Consider the following 19,818-nt stretch of genomic DNA (forward strand, 5'->3'; position numbering starts at 1 on the left):
GAATTATTTCTCAATAGGTGCCTGTTTAGTCCTACAGCTCTAATGTAGCTCTGGTGTTTAAAAAACAACAGTTACTTGATGTAAAATAGCTCTGTCTCTGATTACAAAGGTAGAGATTATTGCACACGTTCTCAGCATATATATATATATTTTAAAGTTAAAGGTTTATTTGTTTGAGAAAGAGAGAGAGTACGGGGGGAGAGACAGCAAGAGAGAAATCCTCAAACAGACTCTCCACTGGGCATGGAGGGCTCCATCCCAAGGCCTGAGATTATGACATGAGCCGAGATCAAGACATGAGCCAAGATCAAGAGTCAGGCACTTAACTGACTGAGCTACTCCAGTACCCCTTAGCATATCTTTTCCATCAGAGATATCGTGGCATAAACGTCATGCAGCTGGGTTGTTTGGAATTCATTTATGTATTCAGTTATCCTTTCAGGAAGTACTTATTGGAGGCCCAGTTTATACAAGATACTGTGCTTAGATAACTTCAAAGGTGACTAAGTCTCAGCCCTGCCTTCAAAACTATAGGTTACTGGGGGAGATAGTAAGAAAGAAAGCACTGCATGCTGGGAAAATGTGCATCTTACTGTGGGATCTCACCTAGAATAAAAATATAATAAATGGATGTTTTCCACTTTAAATAACAGAAACCCAATTCAATGTGGTATTTTAAAAGGGAATATATTGGCTCACCAAACTAAGAAGTCTAGAGGAAATTAGCTTTAGGCAAGGTTTGATCAAGGCACAAAAATGTGACAAGAACCGGGTTTCTATCTCCTTTTCTTCTTGAAGGACACTCTTCTCTGTAGGTCCTTTTCTCACGGTCTCAAGATGGCTGCTAACCACGAATTTACATGCTTCTAGACTAAAGATAGCTAGAAAGAGTAAATTCTCTTCCCTAATAGCTCAAATAAATGCTCCACAGTCTTGTTAGTCCTTTTGGCTTATGAGTTAGGGGCTTATCTCTGGGTTATTTAGAGGGGAAATGGGATGTGCTGGTCAGCACTTGATTTTTAAATTTGGTCAGCACCTACTCCTTTCCGTCACCATCCCCCAAGCCATGGATAGAATCAGTTCAACCAAATTACAGTGTTGGTCGTTTCACGACGATATGAGGAAGGGTGACATGGCTGGGAGAAGGAGGTCTCGGGATTGGGTCTCATTAAACTGAATGAGATTTACCTTTCCCAGAATCAATTTCTTGGATCAGACCGAACAGGTTGGGGGTCACAAGCCCAAGCCTAAGCTAGGGTCTCTGAGTTGAGGGTGACTGGAAAGAAGTTGGTCCCTCAGAAGAGTTGGGGGATGTATAATTCTGTGCAATAATGAGATTGAAACTGCACAGTGATTTCAGCAGAGAGTTTAATATGGAAAATTGTGAAGTCCCGTAGCAGATTAGAGTCATAAGAGACTGGGTAACAAGACAGCGCTAAGGACATAGGGATGGCAAATATAAGGAGAAGCTGCTACCCCACGGTCTGAGATAGAGTACTTCAGGGAGACCACCCCCAACCCCACCACCCTAAGTCAGGGCCAAGATCAGATCTTCCTACTTTACTTTATGATAGGTCACTGAGGTGCCACACAAGCTAATGGAACTTGCTGAGGCGTAAGAGAGAGCTGGAGAGTTGAAAGCATGAACTCTGGAGCAAACTGCCTTAGTTCAGACCCAGGCTCCCACACTCACTTGCTGGGAGTCCTTTCGGGAAACTTGGGCAACTACGTTGACCTAAATCTCTCCTCCGTAAAGTAAAAATAGGGAGAATTTCTACTGCAAAGGGCTGTTTTCTGGGATGAAATTAGGTGTATGTAAGCCATTTAGAACAGTGTCTGGTACATCTCCAAAGTGCTCGGTGACACTGACTGGTGTCATTTTTCTTGTACTAAAAATAAGTTTGGAAATATAAGCTGTATTACGGTTGTGCTTCATAAACCATGACACTTTAAGAATACGTGACACTAGCATTTAATCATTCTTGCTTTCTGACGAAATCATCTTCTTGTTAACAAGAAAACAAAATTTAATCAGGAGGGGCAGCTTATCAAGGAAGAGAATATTTAATCAAGAAGGCCAGCTTTAGGAAGCAGAGACATAAAATGTAATGATGCTGGGATCACTGTGGTCAAACCCGAGTATGTGGCTAAACAAGTAAAGTAATAAGATGCAGAATCTTACATCCATTTGTGTATTTACTTAGCCAACTACTATTTCCAAGATATTTAAAAAAAAATTTTTTTTTAAAGTAGGTTCCATGACCCGTGTAGAGCCTAATGTGGGATTTGAACTCAGTACCATGAGATCAAGACCTGAGCTGAGATCAAGGATCAGAGGGCGCTTAACTGACTGAGCCAGGTGGCCCCAAGATAATATATTTAATTTAGCCATAAAACCAGATCCTAATAAAAGAGTTATATATGACTTCTTAAATAGTTTCATCAATGTCACTTAAAATCCAATCAATTCACTATCCATGGTAGGACCCTGGAATGAGGTCAATCTGTCCCAGTGGAATTTAGGATCGTTACACCAATGATTTACAAGGCTGGTATGGACAGTAAATGTCAGTCGGAGAACCAGATCGCACAGTCCAGAAGGGGGGGGATCAGACTCTCAGTTCAGTACTACTACCCCCATCCCCAAATGCCTGCTTAACTAGTACTGAATGACTGAATGACTTCAGACTACTTTTTGCCTATGGAAGTAAATAAGTGAAATTCCAATCAGGAAAATTGGAGACTGATTTAAAGAGTTGATCTCAAATGATTTGACACAGCTGTAGACTGGCAGGCAGGCCTGCTTTAAGAATGGGGGTAGAGGCTATTTTGAACAAGCTTTGAAAGACCAAGATTTTAAGAGTTTTAAGTGACAAGCTCTGAAAATACTATCTAAATCCACTAATGAGGGAAGAAATTTTAATATCTTTTCTAGGTGTTTGAGTCTTTTCAGCTGCATAAGCTACCAATAATAAGGACAGGAATGTGTGGTTGAGCAAAGGGTTCTCCCTTGGTGTTCCTAAGCCCAGCCTGTTGAGGGAGGAGATCAGCCGGCTGCCCTGTCCAGGACTGCCACGGGTTTATAATGAGGGAAACTACGGCAGCTGCCTCTAAGGACTCCTGCTATGAGCTCACTGAAAACAACTTCCCAATCCGGAACATGGAGTCTCCCCAGCTCCCCCCTTAAAACTCTTCCCCAGGAGCACCTCTCTCCTCAGAGCCCTTGCCAGCAGCTGCCGTGTCTTCTTCACTGTGTTGCTTCCCCTCTTCCCAAGGGCCCAGTCTGCAGACGTTCATTTCTTCAAACTTAGTGGGGGGAAATATTTTTCCCTTAGCTGGACGCTATGCGGCAGGTCAGTACCCCTGTTTAAGGAGCTCCTCACTTTTTGCCAGGTACTCTGTTTGCTATTTTGTTATTTCTTTTTCTTTTCTTTCCTTCATATACAGTATGCCTGATTTATCTGGGAAAAGAGAGGAAGTCTTTGGCTTCCATTTCTGTAACATACTTTGATCTAGTCAAGTTCCTGGGTTCTTTGTGTGTTGAGACTGGCTTTTTATATATTTAGAACTTAGTGCATTTAAAATTCATGAGCATGAGAGGTTTTGTTTTCAACTTTTTGTACTTATTGTTTAAATGATCTCTTAGTAACATGTTGGGTCTGTTTTTAAAAGTTCCATCTGAGAGTCTGTATCCTAATTAGAGCATTTAGCCCACTTATATTTATTTGATAATTGGACTTAAATTGACCATCTTCATATTTTCCATGGATATACTTTCTTATCTCCCACCGTTCTTAAAACAACCTTGTATAATATGTCGACATTATTACTTTCATTTTATTAATGAAGACGCTGAGGGTCTGAAAGGTTAAGGGGCTTACCTGGATCACAAGGCAGACAAATGACCTAGCTGGGGTTCAAATACAGGGCAGCGTGACCTGCCTGCAGCTCTTCACACATACTGACTTATTTCTGACCCTGTGGGGACCGGGGACCAGTGAGGTGGAGAAAGCTTTTGGAAACACTGTCCCAGGCTCTTCTGTAGAAGAACTGCTTTTAAGGTGTTTGTTTGGCTTCTGGGGAGTCCCTTTCTTTTAACCCCAACACCCAGAAAGAAAATATTCTTGGCTCTGTTCAAAAATAAAAACTTGATTTTTTAATTTATTTTGACTTCTCAAAAAGTACCTGGTCACTCCCTTTCTCCATTTTTTTTTTTCTCTCTTTATGTCCCTTCAGCAATCTCCCCTTTTGTCTCTCCCCCTCCCACATACACACACACCCCTTCAACTTTAGTTCCATTTCTTCCATTTTGGGGGGGACCTTGGACTGATGCTGAACCATGTTTCTATGTGAGACTTTCCCACTAGGTGACCTCTCCAATCCTTCAAGATTAAAACTCCAAGTAGGATAAGTCTACCTTTAATCCTTCTAGATTAAAACTCCAAGTAGGATAAGTCTACCCCATTATTGGTGTTTCTTTTTGAAAAAACTTGGCTGAATTAGAAACATAAATTCAAACCAGTGACTGGCTTCTTCAAAGATCACCAAAATGTTAGGTTAACACAACAAAATAACTCTTCCAAATTGGTCTGATTAATAATTGGTAAGAAGACTTTTTTATACATATTAGAAAACAAATCCAAGATTTAGTTCCTTCCGAGATAATTATTTTGCTCTTCTCTGGAACCAGTTTTTATGTCCTCAGGAAAGATTTACAGCTCAAATAAGCAGCAGGAACAAATTAACTGCCAAGAGCTGTCCTCTCAGTGATGCTGTTGATAGCCATGTTAAGATAATTATAAATCTATTAGAAAGTGAGACATCACTGATTTGTTGTTTTAAAGGTTTGAGATATGAGATTCTAATTAAACTATGAAAATGCTTTATATAGCCCATTCCATACCATAAAATGTGACTTGATTTGAGTCTCAAAAAAAAAAAAGGCATCCTTAAAACAGTCTAAAACAGTCCTTTTTTCAGTGATACTTGTTGCTTTCCTTTGAGCATAATTAGAGCCTGTCTAGGAATTGGAAAAGAAAGGACCAACACTGAGAAGTTTAATTATCATTTTATATTTTCACAATTAAGAAAAAATAGATGGAGAATTTCCATACAAGATGTGAATGGAAACTTAATTTTATGTGGAGTCTAGATTATCACCATTCTAAATTTTCATTGCTTGCTACACCTCTTTCCTTAATAATGGGTTAGCTTATTTAGTAAATTGAATGACATTATCATATCTATGGAGTAAAAGGTTTGACGGTACCTATTATCACTGGTTTATATACACTATTCTCTCCCTCCACTCAGTGAAATTTGATAAGGATGTTGAATTGGCTACCTTTGTGATTCTGTCAAGCTCAAACAAAGATGTATCTCCATAGCTCAGAACTATGTTCATCTCTGGCTTTTTCTAGCCATTTTAGTGGTCCTTCATATTTCTGCGTTGTCAAAATGAACTCCCTGTATGTTGTCTTTTGATTTGCTCCAGACTACAAAAGCTAATCAGAATTCTGCAGTAGACCCTGCATTTTCTGCATTTCACATTTCTGAGCTGCTGTTCTTTTTCCATTTCTTCTATCAATAGCCTGCATTAGTGAAGGCCTCTTTACTAGGCTCCCTTTTTATATAGAAGAACTTTTGATTTTGCAAACACGTATCTGTCTTGTGCTTTGCTTGCTCAGAATTTTATTTTTGGTTATTTACTCTGATAAAATTTTTCCTATAATAATGCAGTGTAACTGACAACGATGTAGTTGGTTACTTATTAATATCTTAATTGATATTAATATAATTTTAATTGATACCACAGGCATTAGGGTATGACCTATTGTGGAAATCCTCACCCTATACTAAAGTTAAAATCATTCTGGAGAGAAGATTTTAGTATCTACCAAAACCTCAGATCTTTTCTAAAAGATTGCTTAGTGGAATTCATAATTCAAGTCCAGGGCCTCCCTGGGAAAGTTCCGTGACACGGTTGGCCGGAATTTGGGAGCAGGATGCATCTTTAGGAAAGTGTGCATGCTGTCCCTCTGCCCACCCCCATCCTACCCCAGCTGATGCCACCTGCATCTGCAACAAAACTTCAAATGCCCTTGCTTCTCCAGACTCAGCAGCTCCTCTGTCTATGGATGGCAGGGTGTAAGCTCAGGTTACAGTTAGAGCCCCCTTAGTTCCAGCTTCAGAAGGGTTGACGAGAACTGTGGGTGCAGATCCAAGTGCGCTCAAGCTTGCAGGAGTTCCTTCAGTTTTTGTGAACGCACTTCCTCCTTTGAAGGTTTCTAGAGTTTGTTTTCAAATTGCCTATTTTCTTCTTAGGTCTGCTTTTCTGTATGTTTCTACTAAAAGTTAGAAGTCTATATTCCTTTGCGCATGCGTGCTCGCGCGCACACGCATATAGGAGGGGCAAAGGCAGAGGGAACAGCAGGCTTCCTGCTCAATGGGGAGCCTGATTCAGGACTCCATCCAAGGATCCTGGGATTGTAACCTGAGCCCAAGGCAGGTGCTTAGCCAACTGAGCCATCCAGGCATCCGTGAAGTCTGTAATCCTTATCAGAATCATAACCCAGTAAAATACAGTCAATATAGTTCTTAATGCTCCAAGCCTTCTGCAGTTACCTCTCAGATACAAAATATTCGGTGTATTGTGAACAAATATTCTTGTTTTAAATGCTTATTATGGGTACTTTTCTTCTATTTTACTTCAGTGTTAATTGTTAATTTTTTTTAAAAAAATGACCATTTCTAACGTGTTTAATATATCCATTCTTTCCATTTATAAATATTGTTTCTTATTATCTCAGGTGGAAGAGGCCCTAGAAGCTGTCAAAAATGCTACAAATGAGCAAGACCTCGCAAACCGCTTTAAAGAGTTTGGGAAAGAAATGGTGAAACTTAACTACGTAGCAGCAAGAAGACAACAGGTGGGAGAAGTTTTTTTGGAAATGCTAGGGGAGACAATGCTTGTCTAAGTAACCTCCTAGCTTGATAGGCCTGACCAACAGATCAGCCTCATCTGGAGGTGATCAAGTTCCAAATGCCCCCAGAACCTGTGATCCACAGGGGCTGCCTCCTACAATGGGCTGGTTTTCATACCACTGTGGGCCCTGGGGGACTCTCTCAGCCCTGCCTACCTAGAGTAGGTCACGGGCCTTCTGCTTGACTGGTGGGAACCATTCTAAGCTTTTTTCTATTACAGAAAAAGCTCCCCAGTTGAAATATCAAACTTTGGTGTGGTGTTATGGATGCCGTTTGGACACCACTCCTTTACTTGCCCTCACTTTTTATTTCCTAGCCCTAAAGACACCACCATGCATATGCAGAGCCAGAATGTGCAGCATGTTGAAACCTTTCTGAAAGACAGGAAGACAATGTAAAGAAAATCAAGGAAAGGCAGAGAGAAAGGGGCAGGGTATGGGATAACACAGGTGAGTTACTTTGATGTAGGTGGCTCACAGGAGATACTGTGTCTCCCTTTGTCTTGAGATAGCACCCCTAATTTTAGCCAGGCCTACTCATTGAGTACCATTAGACTTTTGTTCTCAAGATGTGCATTTTTATTTTTTTTCCCCCTAGAAAAACCTCTCCAAATGTGGAGGGGTTGATTAAAATCCTTTCCACCCAACCTCTTGACTGCTCCTAGAATTCAACATTTGGGACAATTCCTAGTGCCTTAAGATTATGACCGACAAGAAAGTTCCACTCAACAGACGTGTGCTGAGTGTTCATCTGTGCCATGCTGAAGGAATGCTGATATTATAAACTCGGTTAAGATCTAGTTCTTGCCCCTAAAGTACTTACAGTATTCCTTGTGTGAGAGACATACACATATGTGATGTTAGATTACATGATGATATTGTAATTAGTAAAATTCAAGTGGACTTTGTGTAAGATTCCGAAGTATAAGATGGGTAGGAGTGAAGTTACTCTGAAGCACAAATGTGACATCAAAAAGCTACCTAGCTTATTTAAACCACTGAAGGAAAAAAAAAAGACATTGAATCTTGACCTTAGTGAACCAAAGGGGCAGTTGGCAAGAAAGATAGGGGCCAGGACATCCAGAGTCTTAGAAAATTTTTGTTTTTTATTATAAGTGGATAGATAGTAGCTCAGTAGTTCAAAATTTGGTATCAGGGTCTCAAACTTCCATTTTAGTATTTTTTGATATGTTGAACACAAGGGAGTAAGGAGGAGAGAAAATCTATATTTGGGAGGGGCTGATGTCTAGGTGAAAGATGGTCTTAGTGAGTTGGTAGTGATAGGAATGGAGAAGATTACAAAGAATGAAAGTTAATTTTTAAAATAGAGCTCTGAGGATCTGATGTTAAATTGGATATGTCAGGTTAGGGAGTGACCGCAACCAGTTGAGTTCTAAGGTTCTGGTTTGAGCAAATGGGTAGATGGAGAAGACTGAGTCAGTTGGGTATAGAAATTAAAATTTCATATTCAGACATACTGATTTTTGAGATGTTTGTGAGCTCTCCATGTAAAAATGTCAGATAGAAGAGACATGTGGGTTGGAGATGAAAAACTAGTCATCAGTGTAGATATATCTGGGTATTAAAATCTATGGAAGGGTATGAGCTATTTATGAGAATGTCCATCCATATCACTTATTTCATTAATACCTTGATTTTAATTAATTGCTAGACTCTTCCAAGAAAATTTAGAAAAAATAGTAGAATTGGAAGAAATGCATATAAAAATGCATATAACACCCAACCACCCAAGAAAAAAAAAAGGTGCAATTTAGGTATATAGCCTTTCAGTTATTTACCTTCATATTTTAACATATTTATAATCCTACTTTACCTACAGGTATGTATGTTGTGTTGTGCTTTTTCATTTATAAACATTATCCATATTGTTTGATGAAGGTGAATTATAATATCCACAGAGTCTATCAAGAACTTCAGTCATTTACTTAACCAATTCATAATTCAACATTTAGATTGCAGCTTTGTTTTTGTTTTAGGTTATTAAAGAATGTGTCCTCAAATATTTTTATGTGGAGAACCCCCCCTTCCATTTCTCACTTCCACATTTAGATTTTTCTTTTATTAGTATAAAGTAACATCTAACTTCTAGACCACTCTTCTGGAGATTAAAAAGGCCCTTTATAACTACTCAGGAGAAACCTTCTACTTTCAATGCCTAGCTTATTGCCCGGCCTAGAGAATACACTCAGGTGTTGGTTACCTATTTGTGTTCATGTTGAGGGCTAAAAATAAATAACCCCATATTATAAATCCTGTTGGCTGGCATAAATTTGTCAGTCCATAAGCAAAAGAGGATAGATGGTTCACTTAATTATTACTATCAGTTTACCTGACAATCCTAGATAAAATATAATGTGCTTGTCTCAGAATTATTTTTTTTTTAAAGATTTTATTTATTTGTCAGAGATAGAGAGGGAAAGAGAGTGAGCACAGGCAGACAGAATGGCAGGCAGAGGCAGAGGGAGAAGCAGGCTCCCCGCTGAACAAGGAGCCCGATGTGGGACTCGATCCCAGGACGCTGGGATCATGACCTGAGCCGAAGGCAGCTGCTTAACCAACTGAGCCACCCAGGCGTCCCTGTCTTAGAATTATTTTGACCAATAAAAGAGAAGATGTCATTATTGCCAAGTCATTTATATATGATGTACCAAGTGAACAAATAGACATTGAACCCTAGTGGTTCAAGTAACCTTTAATGATGTTTTGAAGATTTGGGGGTGTGGGGGAATCTCTCTGCGATCCTCAGCTGGCAATCCTACCTGGTCTCAGAGAGCTGCATTGCCTTTAACATTTCCGTAAATGATGTGAACATTTTCTTAACAATACTCTTTAAAGCTGAAGATCAAGAAACTCCCCAGTGGTGGTATTTTGACAGCCAAAACTATGAAGACAAATCATCTTTGATCTATTCTTAGTCACTAAACTCAATGATTGAGCTGCCATTAAGAGTAGCTTGAAAAAAAAAAAAAAAAAGAAAGAAAGAAAGAAAGAAAGAACCCTATTCCAGAAATGATAATGCAGTGACAGTGATAGACAAAGCAAAACTCAGAAAGGTCTGATTGCCCATATCTGTAATCGTAATTGAATATGGAGGCAAGCATTATCAGAAGACTGAAGTTTGAGTTTTCCTTCTGCTGCTTGTGAACTCTGATCCATGCAAGTTACTGACTGTCCATAGCTTGGTTTTTACATCTTTCCCAGCAATATTTTGAGTGCCTCTTAGGGGCCAAACACTGCTAAGGAGTGAAGAGCCTCTAAGTAAGATAGACAAGGCTTCCTGCTCTTACTAGACACAATATATGAGGGAAACATCTTGAAGTAAATACAGTAAAGTTTAATAAATGTTGATAGGAGGGGATAGGGGCTTGTGGGAGCAGATAGAAGGGGGCATAGCTTAGCAGGATGGAGTACGTTCCAGGAGGATCGGCCATGTCTGGTGAAAGGGTAAGTGGAAGAGGAGTGCTCAGGCATTTCATACAGAAAGAACATTATATGCAAAGTCCCGGTGGCTAGAGCGAGGACAGGGGAGAATATAGATTCTAAAATTCAGTAGGGTTTATGAAATTGAGTCTGGGACTCTAAGTTCTAGAACAAATGCTTCTGCGGAAACCTTCATGAATGTACCATGTTTCCTGTTTTGTGTACACAGGAGCTGAAGGACCCTCACTGTCGGGATGAGATGGCGGCCGCCCGAGGGGCTCTGAAGAAGAACGCTACAATGCTGTACACAGCCTCCCAAGCGTTTCTCCGCCACCCGGATGTTGCTGCCACAAGAGCCAACCGAGATTATGTGTTTAAACAAGTCCAGGAGGCCATTGCTGGCATCTCCAATGCTGCTCAAGCTACCTCGCCCACCGATGAAGCCAAAGGCCACACGGGCATCGGCGAGCTGGCTGCAGCTCTCAATGAGTTTGATGTGAGTATCAATGTGTGTGATTTGATGTGAATATCAATGTATTTGATGTGTGCATCAGCGATGCACACAGAGGGGTACACACCTGGATTGAAAGAAATGATTTGGGGTTGGAGGGCCACAATAGTATACCTGGATTTACCCCTCTGGGAGGCTTGTGCTAATGAGGTAAACTATATAATGTGTTTGTTATTAGGAATGCAGCATAGTGGCAGAGCCTAGTTTCCTTACATTTAAAGGATCTAGCAACAGTGTTTGAGAGGAGCTGATCTGATGCAAGCAGAAACCCTGTAAGCTGTTAGTTTCCTATCCCACTGGCTATTTTAGGGATAGTTCATCATTTGGAAGGTTCTTTATTTTTAAAGGGGCGAATGTCATAGGCAGTATAGGTATTCACTGCCTCTGTGTTGCCCCTGGGTGAAGAACTACCCTCCATGTCTTCATTTTAAATCAGTGACAAACTCTCTTGCCCCCTGATCCCGCATGGGATCCCTGACTTTCTTGAATCAGCTCCTCTGGGTAGCACCTGTGTTGGACCCACGAATGACCCACATCCTGCACCTGCTACTTCTGAGGGGTGTGTCCCAGTGAGGGAAGTAATGGGAGGACGGCATCAAAGTGAGTAAGAGGGATGCTTGTAATCAAAGACCGCAGGATGACAGCCCTCACTTTCCTTGGGTCAGAATATGGGTTCACCTAGGGGAAGCTGGAAGTCATCTGAGTTCCTCCTGTGTTCAGTGTGAGAGCCTACATGTGTTGGAGGGCTACCAAGATTTAAAATAAGCTGTATCTGTTTTCAAGGGTTCTCTTTTCCTGTAGGGAGATGGGAGAAGTAGAATGTATTAAATACCTTTTAAGTGATAAAACACGGTATTATAGGAATTCATAAAAGAAAAATAGGTTACTTAACAGCTGTGGAGAAAGATGATGAGCTTGCTTTTGGATCTGTTGACGTGAATTTTTGACAGGGGATGACTGGCTGGGAACGAGGATCAGGAACAAAGCAGTGATTGCTGAAGACATAAAGCTGTGAGATACAATGGAAGGAAAATTATAACACTTCAGATAGCCGTTCACAGTTTTCACAGGGGTCTGTCCTCTTCTATTTTTTGTTAGCCAAAATATCCATCGCTTAGACTGCATACTGTTTCCTAGGGTTTTTTGGTGAGGATCCAATGTCATTTAAAGCATTTACTGCAGAAATTGGGGTTTAATACATAATTCACAAACTTTCTGTTGGCACTAATAGAGTTCAGTAAGGTTACCAGTTTTAAAATACACATAACAAATCAATAGATTTCCCAGGTGCAAAACATAGAATCATGGAAAAACAGATCCTGTTGACAAAAATGAACAATTTGGTGGCCTTATTTTATTTCTTAATTTATTTCCTTATAAATGTTAGAAACAATCCTGATACAGTTGTAGAGGACCAAAAAAAAGCACTGAGTGGTACTTTTTGTACTTTTGATTTTTGGTTTGTTTGGTGCTTAGGTTATACAATAGAGTTGTACTTCTTGGTAAATGATGTCATGATCCTGGGTAGGAAAACTATTGACTCTTAAGTTTTATAATGGTCAGACAATTCTGATAAAAATTGGGCGTTCTTTTACAACTCGATGGAGTAATGGTACAAGTTTCTTTCTGGAATAAGAATAAAGAAGCCCAAGTTTTAAGGAAATGAAAATGCACAGGTGAAGTACTCAGATATTTAAAACATTATAATGCTACATTAATTTTAAAAGTGTGCATTAGACCAAAAAATGCCTCGTCAGTTAAACAGAATAGAAAATTGCAAAACTATCTCAAATACAGAATTACTTTATGAAATGGTACTTTTTAAAAAATGCATTAATAGGTAGATTATGTAGTCAGATTTTGACCCAACTGCATTTTTATAATCCTATTTTATAATCAAAAAGTAAATAAAACCTGTGGAGCTAGATAGAATAGAAGCATAGTATACAGAGAGCTCCCTTGAAATATAGACCCTTCTGCTGCTGCCACCTTCTGCTCAAAGTGTGATAGCTTCCTGATCTCTTTGACTCCAGACTTTTCATTGAAAGGAGCTTCTGCCCAAAATGAATTTAACAACTGAGGCATCATTGTAGTAATACAAAAGGCTTTGGACTCATACAACTTAAGGCCATGTGGGGAAAATCTGTTAACAGAGTCTGTTGACATATAATAAACGTTCAACGGTGATATTTTTGTTTTTAACTGTAGTGATATGCTGGATAAACATGGCTCTGGGAAGTTAATACATGAATTTTTTTTTAATAGAACATGGCATATTAACTCATCACTATATTAATTTACAACTAATATTTATTACATTAAGTATGTTAGCTAATTATATCTTAGCTAAATATATGAACCAAGTAATATTTCATTATTAAATGTGTATGGGTTCTCATGCTATATAAATTGCATAAAACATTATCTAATGTATAAAATTTTATTTCTCAGAGGTTGATAAAAATCAACTTGTGGAGCCATGTAAATTGGTAATTTATAGATAGTAATTCCATTTGGTGTGATTCTCTAAAGATTAAGTTAATGAAATTTCAGTACTTTATTAAACATAGTAAATTACTTATAAATATCACTGAGTATGACAAGGTACAAGGTAAGTAACCAATTGTAGATTTTCTATCACCTGACACCAACAAATCTACATAGTCCTTAATGATACTTGAAATTCTCTCACTAAAAAAATAATGTCTCCTTCTCTTTGTAACAGAATTATACATTTCTGTTCTATGGTTACATAATGAATACGTTGGTATTTTTTTTATTCCCCAGGCATATTGACTTGAAATTGCTGTAGAATTCAGACATCTGTCTTGAATGCTCAGTGCTATTCTCAGATATTAAACAAATCGATACCACACTGGGTGGGAAAACTCATTCAAACTTTCTGTGACTTATTTTTCTGGCAATATCCCTTCCTGATGCTTAGTTTAATGGTTTGCCAATGTGATGGAGATTTTAACAAGTAAAGTGTGTTTTGAGATCCTGAAGTTAAAGGAACTGTACAATTTCATCATCAGGATGACAAGCATGCTCTAATGTTGAATTTGAAACACACTTCATATTCATCGTCAGTGTGCCAACTGAGTTTAATGGGAGGTTGGATGCAGAAGTGACTTAAAGTGTGCTAGTTGACTAAGAACAAGGTAAAAATTAGCATTTTTACATTATCTAAAATTACAGGACTGATTTTCTGTCTGGTTACTTAGAATTATGGCTCAGTGCATGGTGACCTATTTTCTGGCACTCTTCTTCTGCCTACATGAAGAGTTGATGTAGTGATTTCTGAAGCAAGAGAATGAATAAAAAAAAAAACACAGTATTTTTAACAACTTAAAACTGTCAAGAGTCTCTAATGATAAAACAGCAAAAAGAAAATGATTGCTAATCAATGGAAAAATCAACCTCCATTTAAAATGTGGCAGCTTGAGGTGGTTAATTTTATCTGGTGAAACTACTAAGGAATACTAAAAAGAATTTGTAAAAAATATAATGACTACTCAGAAGTAAATCCTATTATAATGTCAGTTTTAACTGCCAGAAAATTTAAGAGTAGGAAAGGAAAATTAAAAATTATTCCTACAGAATTTCTGTTTAAAGAGAACATACACTGTATCTTGTTTTTTGAATCTACTTTTGTAAAAGAAGATGCTTTAGAAAAATAGACAATAACATCATTCATAACCCAGTCTTTATAATTGATAATCCTTTCTCTTTTAAATTTTTTATTTTCTCGGGGTGCCTGGGTGGCTCAGTGGGTTAAACCCTCAGCCTTCAGCTCGGGTCATGATCCCAGGGTCCTGGGATCAAGCCCCGCACCGGGCTCTCTGCTCAGCATAATGCCTGCTTCCCCCTCTCTCTCTCTGCCTGCTTCTCTGCCTACGTGTGATCTCTGTCTGGGACCCAGTCCCAGGACCCTGGGATCAAGACCTGAGCCGAAGGCAGAAGCTTAACCTCCCTTTTGTTTTCTCTTAAATCAGATCATAAACAGTATCTCAAACTCCTCTAACTTTAAGTTTTGCCCATTTGCTTGATTAGTAATTCTTTTTTTGTATACATTTATTTTTTTCTCCACTTGTTCCATCTTCTCAGCCTGTAGAAAAACGTATTTTGGTTCTACAGCCTAGAAAGAGAATAAAGCATAAGGCTAGCATATTTACTATTTTCTCATATTTTACTGTTTTGAGTTTGAGTTTGAGTTCTTTAAGATTCCAGTCCTTGCTTGTATGTCTTGGCTGCCATTAGCTCTTACCTCTTTGAGCCTTGTACTCTAACCTCTACTCCTGCCCCTCCTTTGTAACACTGTGTCTGAGTTTGTAATAAGGACCCCGAAATATCTATGTGTTTTTATTTTCTAGTTCTCAACTGTTTCAACTTTGGAATGTGTGGGGGGATCTTAATAGTATTAAACGTACCTTTTTTTTTTTTTTTAAAGATTTTATTTATTTATTTGTCAGAGATAGAGGGAGAGAGAGAGAGTGAGCACAGGCAGACAGAGAGGCAGGCAGAGGCAGAGGGAGAAGCAGGCTCCCTGCCGAGCAAGGAGCCCGATATGGGACTCCATCCCAGGATGCTAGGATCATGACCTGAGCCGAAGGCAGCTGCTTAACCCACTGAGCCACCCAGGCGTCCCAAACGTACCTTTTTTTTGATTTGTATTCAAATTTGCAAGATTTAAACACCTGTACTTGAAGACTAGGACAGTCTGGCCTCAGCCACAGTGAGCTGAAATGTCACCATGACCTACCAACTCTACATAAATTGTCCTTTCTATTTCTACCAGATTTTTTTCATACCCTCCTTCCTCTAGTTTGTTTTCTTCCTCTCCCTCATATCTTCATATCCATATACACATGGATACACATATCCCACATATCCACCCCTGCTTCTTTCTCTTTAAATAGATTTCCTTGATCTAATTTTAATTCTCACACTGATCTAGTATTCAGTGGATAGACGTTTTGGAGGGTTAGCAGAAGGCACAATGGGCTATCTGCATCACAGGCCAATAGGGATAGCAAGACACTGTGTCCATCTGACATGGTTAGAGGGTCTAGGCTAACTTCAATAAAGGGAGAATTATCTGCTGGAGAGCATCTCTATGCTACAGTGGTCACAGCCCTAAGGCTTTTCAAGTATGTGCTTGTTTCAGGTGTACCCAGATGTTCTAGAAGCTCTAGTTGGAAGAACCTGGTTAAGAAACAGGAATTCAGCTGGTAACTCATCTCCTAGCAAGACTCCAGCCCATTTCTGGGACATGGAGGTTTCTGGACACCCAAGAGTAAGAACAATCTGGGTGTAGGGTTTAGAATCCAGGACTGGAATTCAAGCCCAGTGGAGAGCTAGAGTGCTTGACAGGCATCTTAGGTATGAAGCCCAAATCCATGACCTCAGATCTAGGCTGCAGGAATCTGAAGAAGTAGAGTTTTTCAACTGACACTTTCCTCCAAATATCATCTGACACCTTTAGATAGGGAGATTAATTCTTAGAAGGGCCTGTTGAAGCTCTGGTCCCTTAAGGAACCTCAAACCAGAATTCTGGCTGGCTCAGGGATTCTTAAGTGTTATGATCTCTCCAACAACAGGCAAGAAGGAATGCCTACTTGGAGACATATATTTCCATTCTATAAAGTCATTCTGACTACAGACATCTGGGAGCACCCATGTTAGGTTATGAAAAGGCTAAGTTTCCTGTGTATTACTTTAGAGTGAGGACAGAAAAGAGAGGAGAAAGCCCTGACAAAATACTGTAAACATACTGATGAGGAAAATGCAAGATGTAGTTTATGTCCTAAAGCAATTAGCAAGCGGGAGGCCAAATTCATAAAAATGAAAGCCAGTAAGCAGAACCAGATAGCTTCGGGAAAGCAATTTTGGATTCCTAATTCAGGTACTAAAAAGATGGAGCAAACACATTCAGCAACTCTTTGCCTTTCTGAGTTCATGCCAGTATTTTTGAAGGCTTAACATCTGCACAGTTGTTATGTCTGTTCTTTAATATTGTATTGGTATTTTTTTAACGTAAACTCTATGCCCAACATGGGACTAGAACTCACAACCCCAAGAACAAGAATCACAGGCACCCCATCAATACTCCTTAATAATCGCCACCATGTTCCTAAGAAATGGTTCCCATTTAATGGCCTTTAGAAGTATCCCAGGACTTGGGAAGAGCCCAGGAGTTGGATTGTGGTATATGGTGGCTACTCCAAGCTCTGTAAATTTCTAGAAATGTGTGACCTGGGGTTGCTGAGATAGTATCTCTAAGCCTGGGAGTAAGGTCTAGCTGCTGGATAGCTAAGATCCATTAAGAGCTTACAGTATGGGGCGCCTGGGTGGCTCAGTGGGTTAAGCCGCTGCCTTCGGCTCAGGTCATGATCTCAGGGTCCTGGGATCGAGTCCCGCATCGGGCTCTCTGCTCAGCAGGGAGCCTGCCTCCTCCTCTCTCTCTGCCTACCTCTCTGCCTACTTGTAATCTCTCTCTGTCAAATATATAAATAAATCTTTAAAAAAAAAAAAAAGAGCTTACAGTATGCCAAGTGAGATAAAAGAATGTAGGACTGCAAAGCATAAGGGAGACATGCTGTGTGAACAGGTTTAGTCACTGTAATGCATAAATGATGTGGTATGCACTACATATATAGTATGTACCTAACCTTCTGAGTGTGTATCTGTTGGGGTGTGGGTAAGATTAGGGATGGTGAAATCCTGGAAGAGTTCCTGGAGGAGGTGGTGCATGAGTAGGAATTACCGTGCTCAAGTGTGAATGAGGGTGTTTCTCAGAACATCTTTCCATGCAGAGGCAACCTTCAGAAAAATACCCCATTCTGGAACCCAGGGAATGAGGAGAAATCTGGCTAAGTGGCTAAGCTGGCGGCAGATCCTGGAGAGCTTTGTGGGCCTTGCAGGGGGCTGAGTTTGACTTAAGAGGCTTAAGAAGTTGCTGGTGCTCTAGGCAGGGGCCTGGGTGGTCACATTTGTGTTCCAGTTTCCCTGGGGCTGCGGGATGGAGAAAATGGATTCTGAAGGGGCAAAGCTACCATGCAATGGGAGTGGTTAAGATGAGAGGTTATCAAGGTCCTAAGTCTCTTGTTGGAGTAGGCTTGGGAAGAGTGGATGGTTCGGAGAGTCCACAGTTCTTGAGGCCTGTACTTTTCATGTATTAAAAGTGAACGTTTTATACAGTAAATGTAAGTTAATTAAAAACACCAGACATTTTTCTAATTTCAATTATGGAATCTTAAGGAGTTTCAGTTATTTGATTTAGATATTTGATTTTTTGCATGATCTAACTTCCTTGTGCTGTTTTTCCCCCTAGCCCTTAAGTCACGTATATTACTGAACAGTATGATTATTAAAAGCCTAGTAATTAGTGCAGATACATGTTTTCAACATCTAAATCTAAATTCTATATCTAAGGTTTTTCTAACTTAGTTTATTTATGTGTAATTGAGCTTTCATTAGTATGTGTTTACTAACTCTCACTTCTTAAAATCTTAGACACACTTAAAAAAAAAAATTAGAGATGGGTTTTCCCATCTGATAGGATATAGTATCAATGACTAGAGGTTAGTAAGGTCCAGAGATTCTCAGCTTTTCTCCACATATTGTCCCAAAAGAATGCTTCTATATTTTTCTGCTCCAGCAAATTAAACTAATCGAAATGCCCTTTTAAGCCTTTTAGCTTGAAACCTGCATGGTCTTATAGCATTCTTTATCATACACTGACATCTGGTGGCCAAATAGAACACTAAGAACATTCCAGTGGGTTTCTGTATGTCTGTAAACTAAGGCAACCTGAAACCAAGCTGTGGGCCCAGCCAGACTTGGGATATTAATATAGACAGAGTATAGACCGCCTTCAGAGAATTTTGTCAGCTTAAGGCACTTTTTTTTTTTTAAGATTTTATTTATTTATTTGACAGAGAGAAATCACAAGTAGATGGAGAGGCAGGCAGAGAGAGAGAGAGAGAGGGAAGCAGGCTCCCTGCTGAGCAGAGAGCCCAATGCGGGACTCGATCCCAGGACCCTGAGATCATGACCTGAGCCGAAGGCAGCGGCCTAACCCACTGAGCCACCCAGGCGCCCTGCACTTTTTTTTTTTTTTTAATTAAGAATTTTTACTTATTTGAGAGAGAGGGAGAGAGAGGAACAAGACTCCCCGCAGAGCAGGGAGCCAGATGCAGGTCTGGATCCCAGGGCCCTGGAGTTATAAACGCTTAACAGACTGAGCCGCCAGCATCTCAACAAGCAGTTTTAATTTCTTAAGGTGTTATAAACCTAGGAATGTTTTCAATAGTATCATTTACCTTTTTATCATTTTTTGAAATAGTTACTTCAAAGGAAATACCCCAAGACCATTTAATTTTCTCTTCTACATTTCAATTACAGAGTTATAAAAAAAATCATCGAGCAAAAAACAATAGGATTTGAAATATTTGAAAGTTGCAATTCAAATCCTTATTTGTCTTCCTGTTGTCTTTAATTAAGATTATTTTCAAACTTGTTTTCATAAGAGATGTCATAATCTATATTTTTTACCCTGAGAATAATTTTCTTTGAGAAATTGAGTATATTGGCAGATTCTTTGCAACTGACCTCACCTTTATTTCAAATAATTCGTACTAAATGTAACTGATTATTGATGTAATGGATCATCATATTCTAAATTCTAGATCATAGTCTAAACATATAATGGCAAATATCATTTTATCACTTAATGATTAGTCATACTTTAAAATTTGGGATCCAAATGAATTCTATCTAGTGAACTGTTTAAGGCTGAAAAATATAGATTAAAATACTGATCTCCTGGAGCACCTGAGGGTTACAGTTGGTTGACTGTCCACCTCTTGATTTGGGCTCAGG

At 39.4% G+C, this 19,818-nt stretch overlaps 1 protein-coding gene across 6 annotated transcripts in view; it reads left to right on the forward strand.

Annotated features, from left to right (window-relative positions):
• The window catches only part of CTNNA2 (catenin alpha 2), a 1,140,635-nt gene that overhangs the window by 360,341 nt on the left and 760,476 nt on the right, over positions 1–19,818 (forward strand). For all 6 annotated transcript variants that reach the window (XR_006606450.1, XM_045079083.1, XM_004742297.3 and 3 more), the window contains exons 5-6: positions 6,810–6,929; positions 10,654–10,920. Coding sequence is in view for 5 of the 6 variants with exons in the window: in XM_045079083.1 (XP_044935018.1) it covers positions 6,810–6,929; positions 10,654–10,920 (387 nt within the window). In the remaining variant the exon portion in view is untranslated. The remainder of the gene's footprint in view (positions 1–6,809; positions 6,930–10,653; positions 10,921–19,818) is intronic.

The sequence above is a fragment of the Mustela putorius genome, unplaced genomic scaffold (genome assembly GCF_011764305.1).
Source record: "Mustela putorius furo isolate JIRA1106 unplaced genomic scaffold, ASM1176430v1.1 tig00000281_pilon_pilon_pilon, whole genome shotgun sequence".
NCBI classification, from domain to species: domain Eukaryota; kingdom Metazoa; phylum Chordata; class Mammalia; order Carnivora; family Mustelidae; genus Mustela; species Mustela putorius.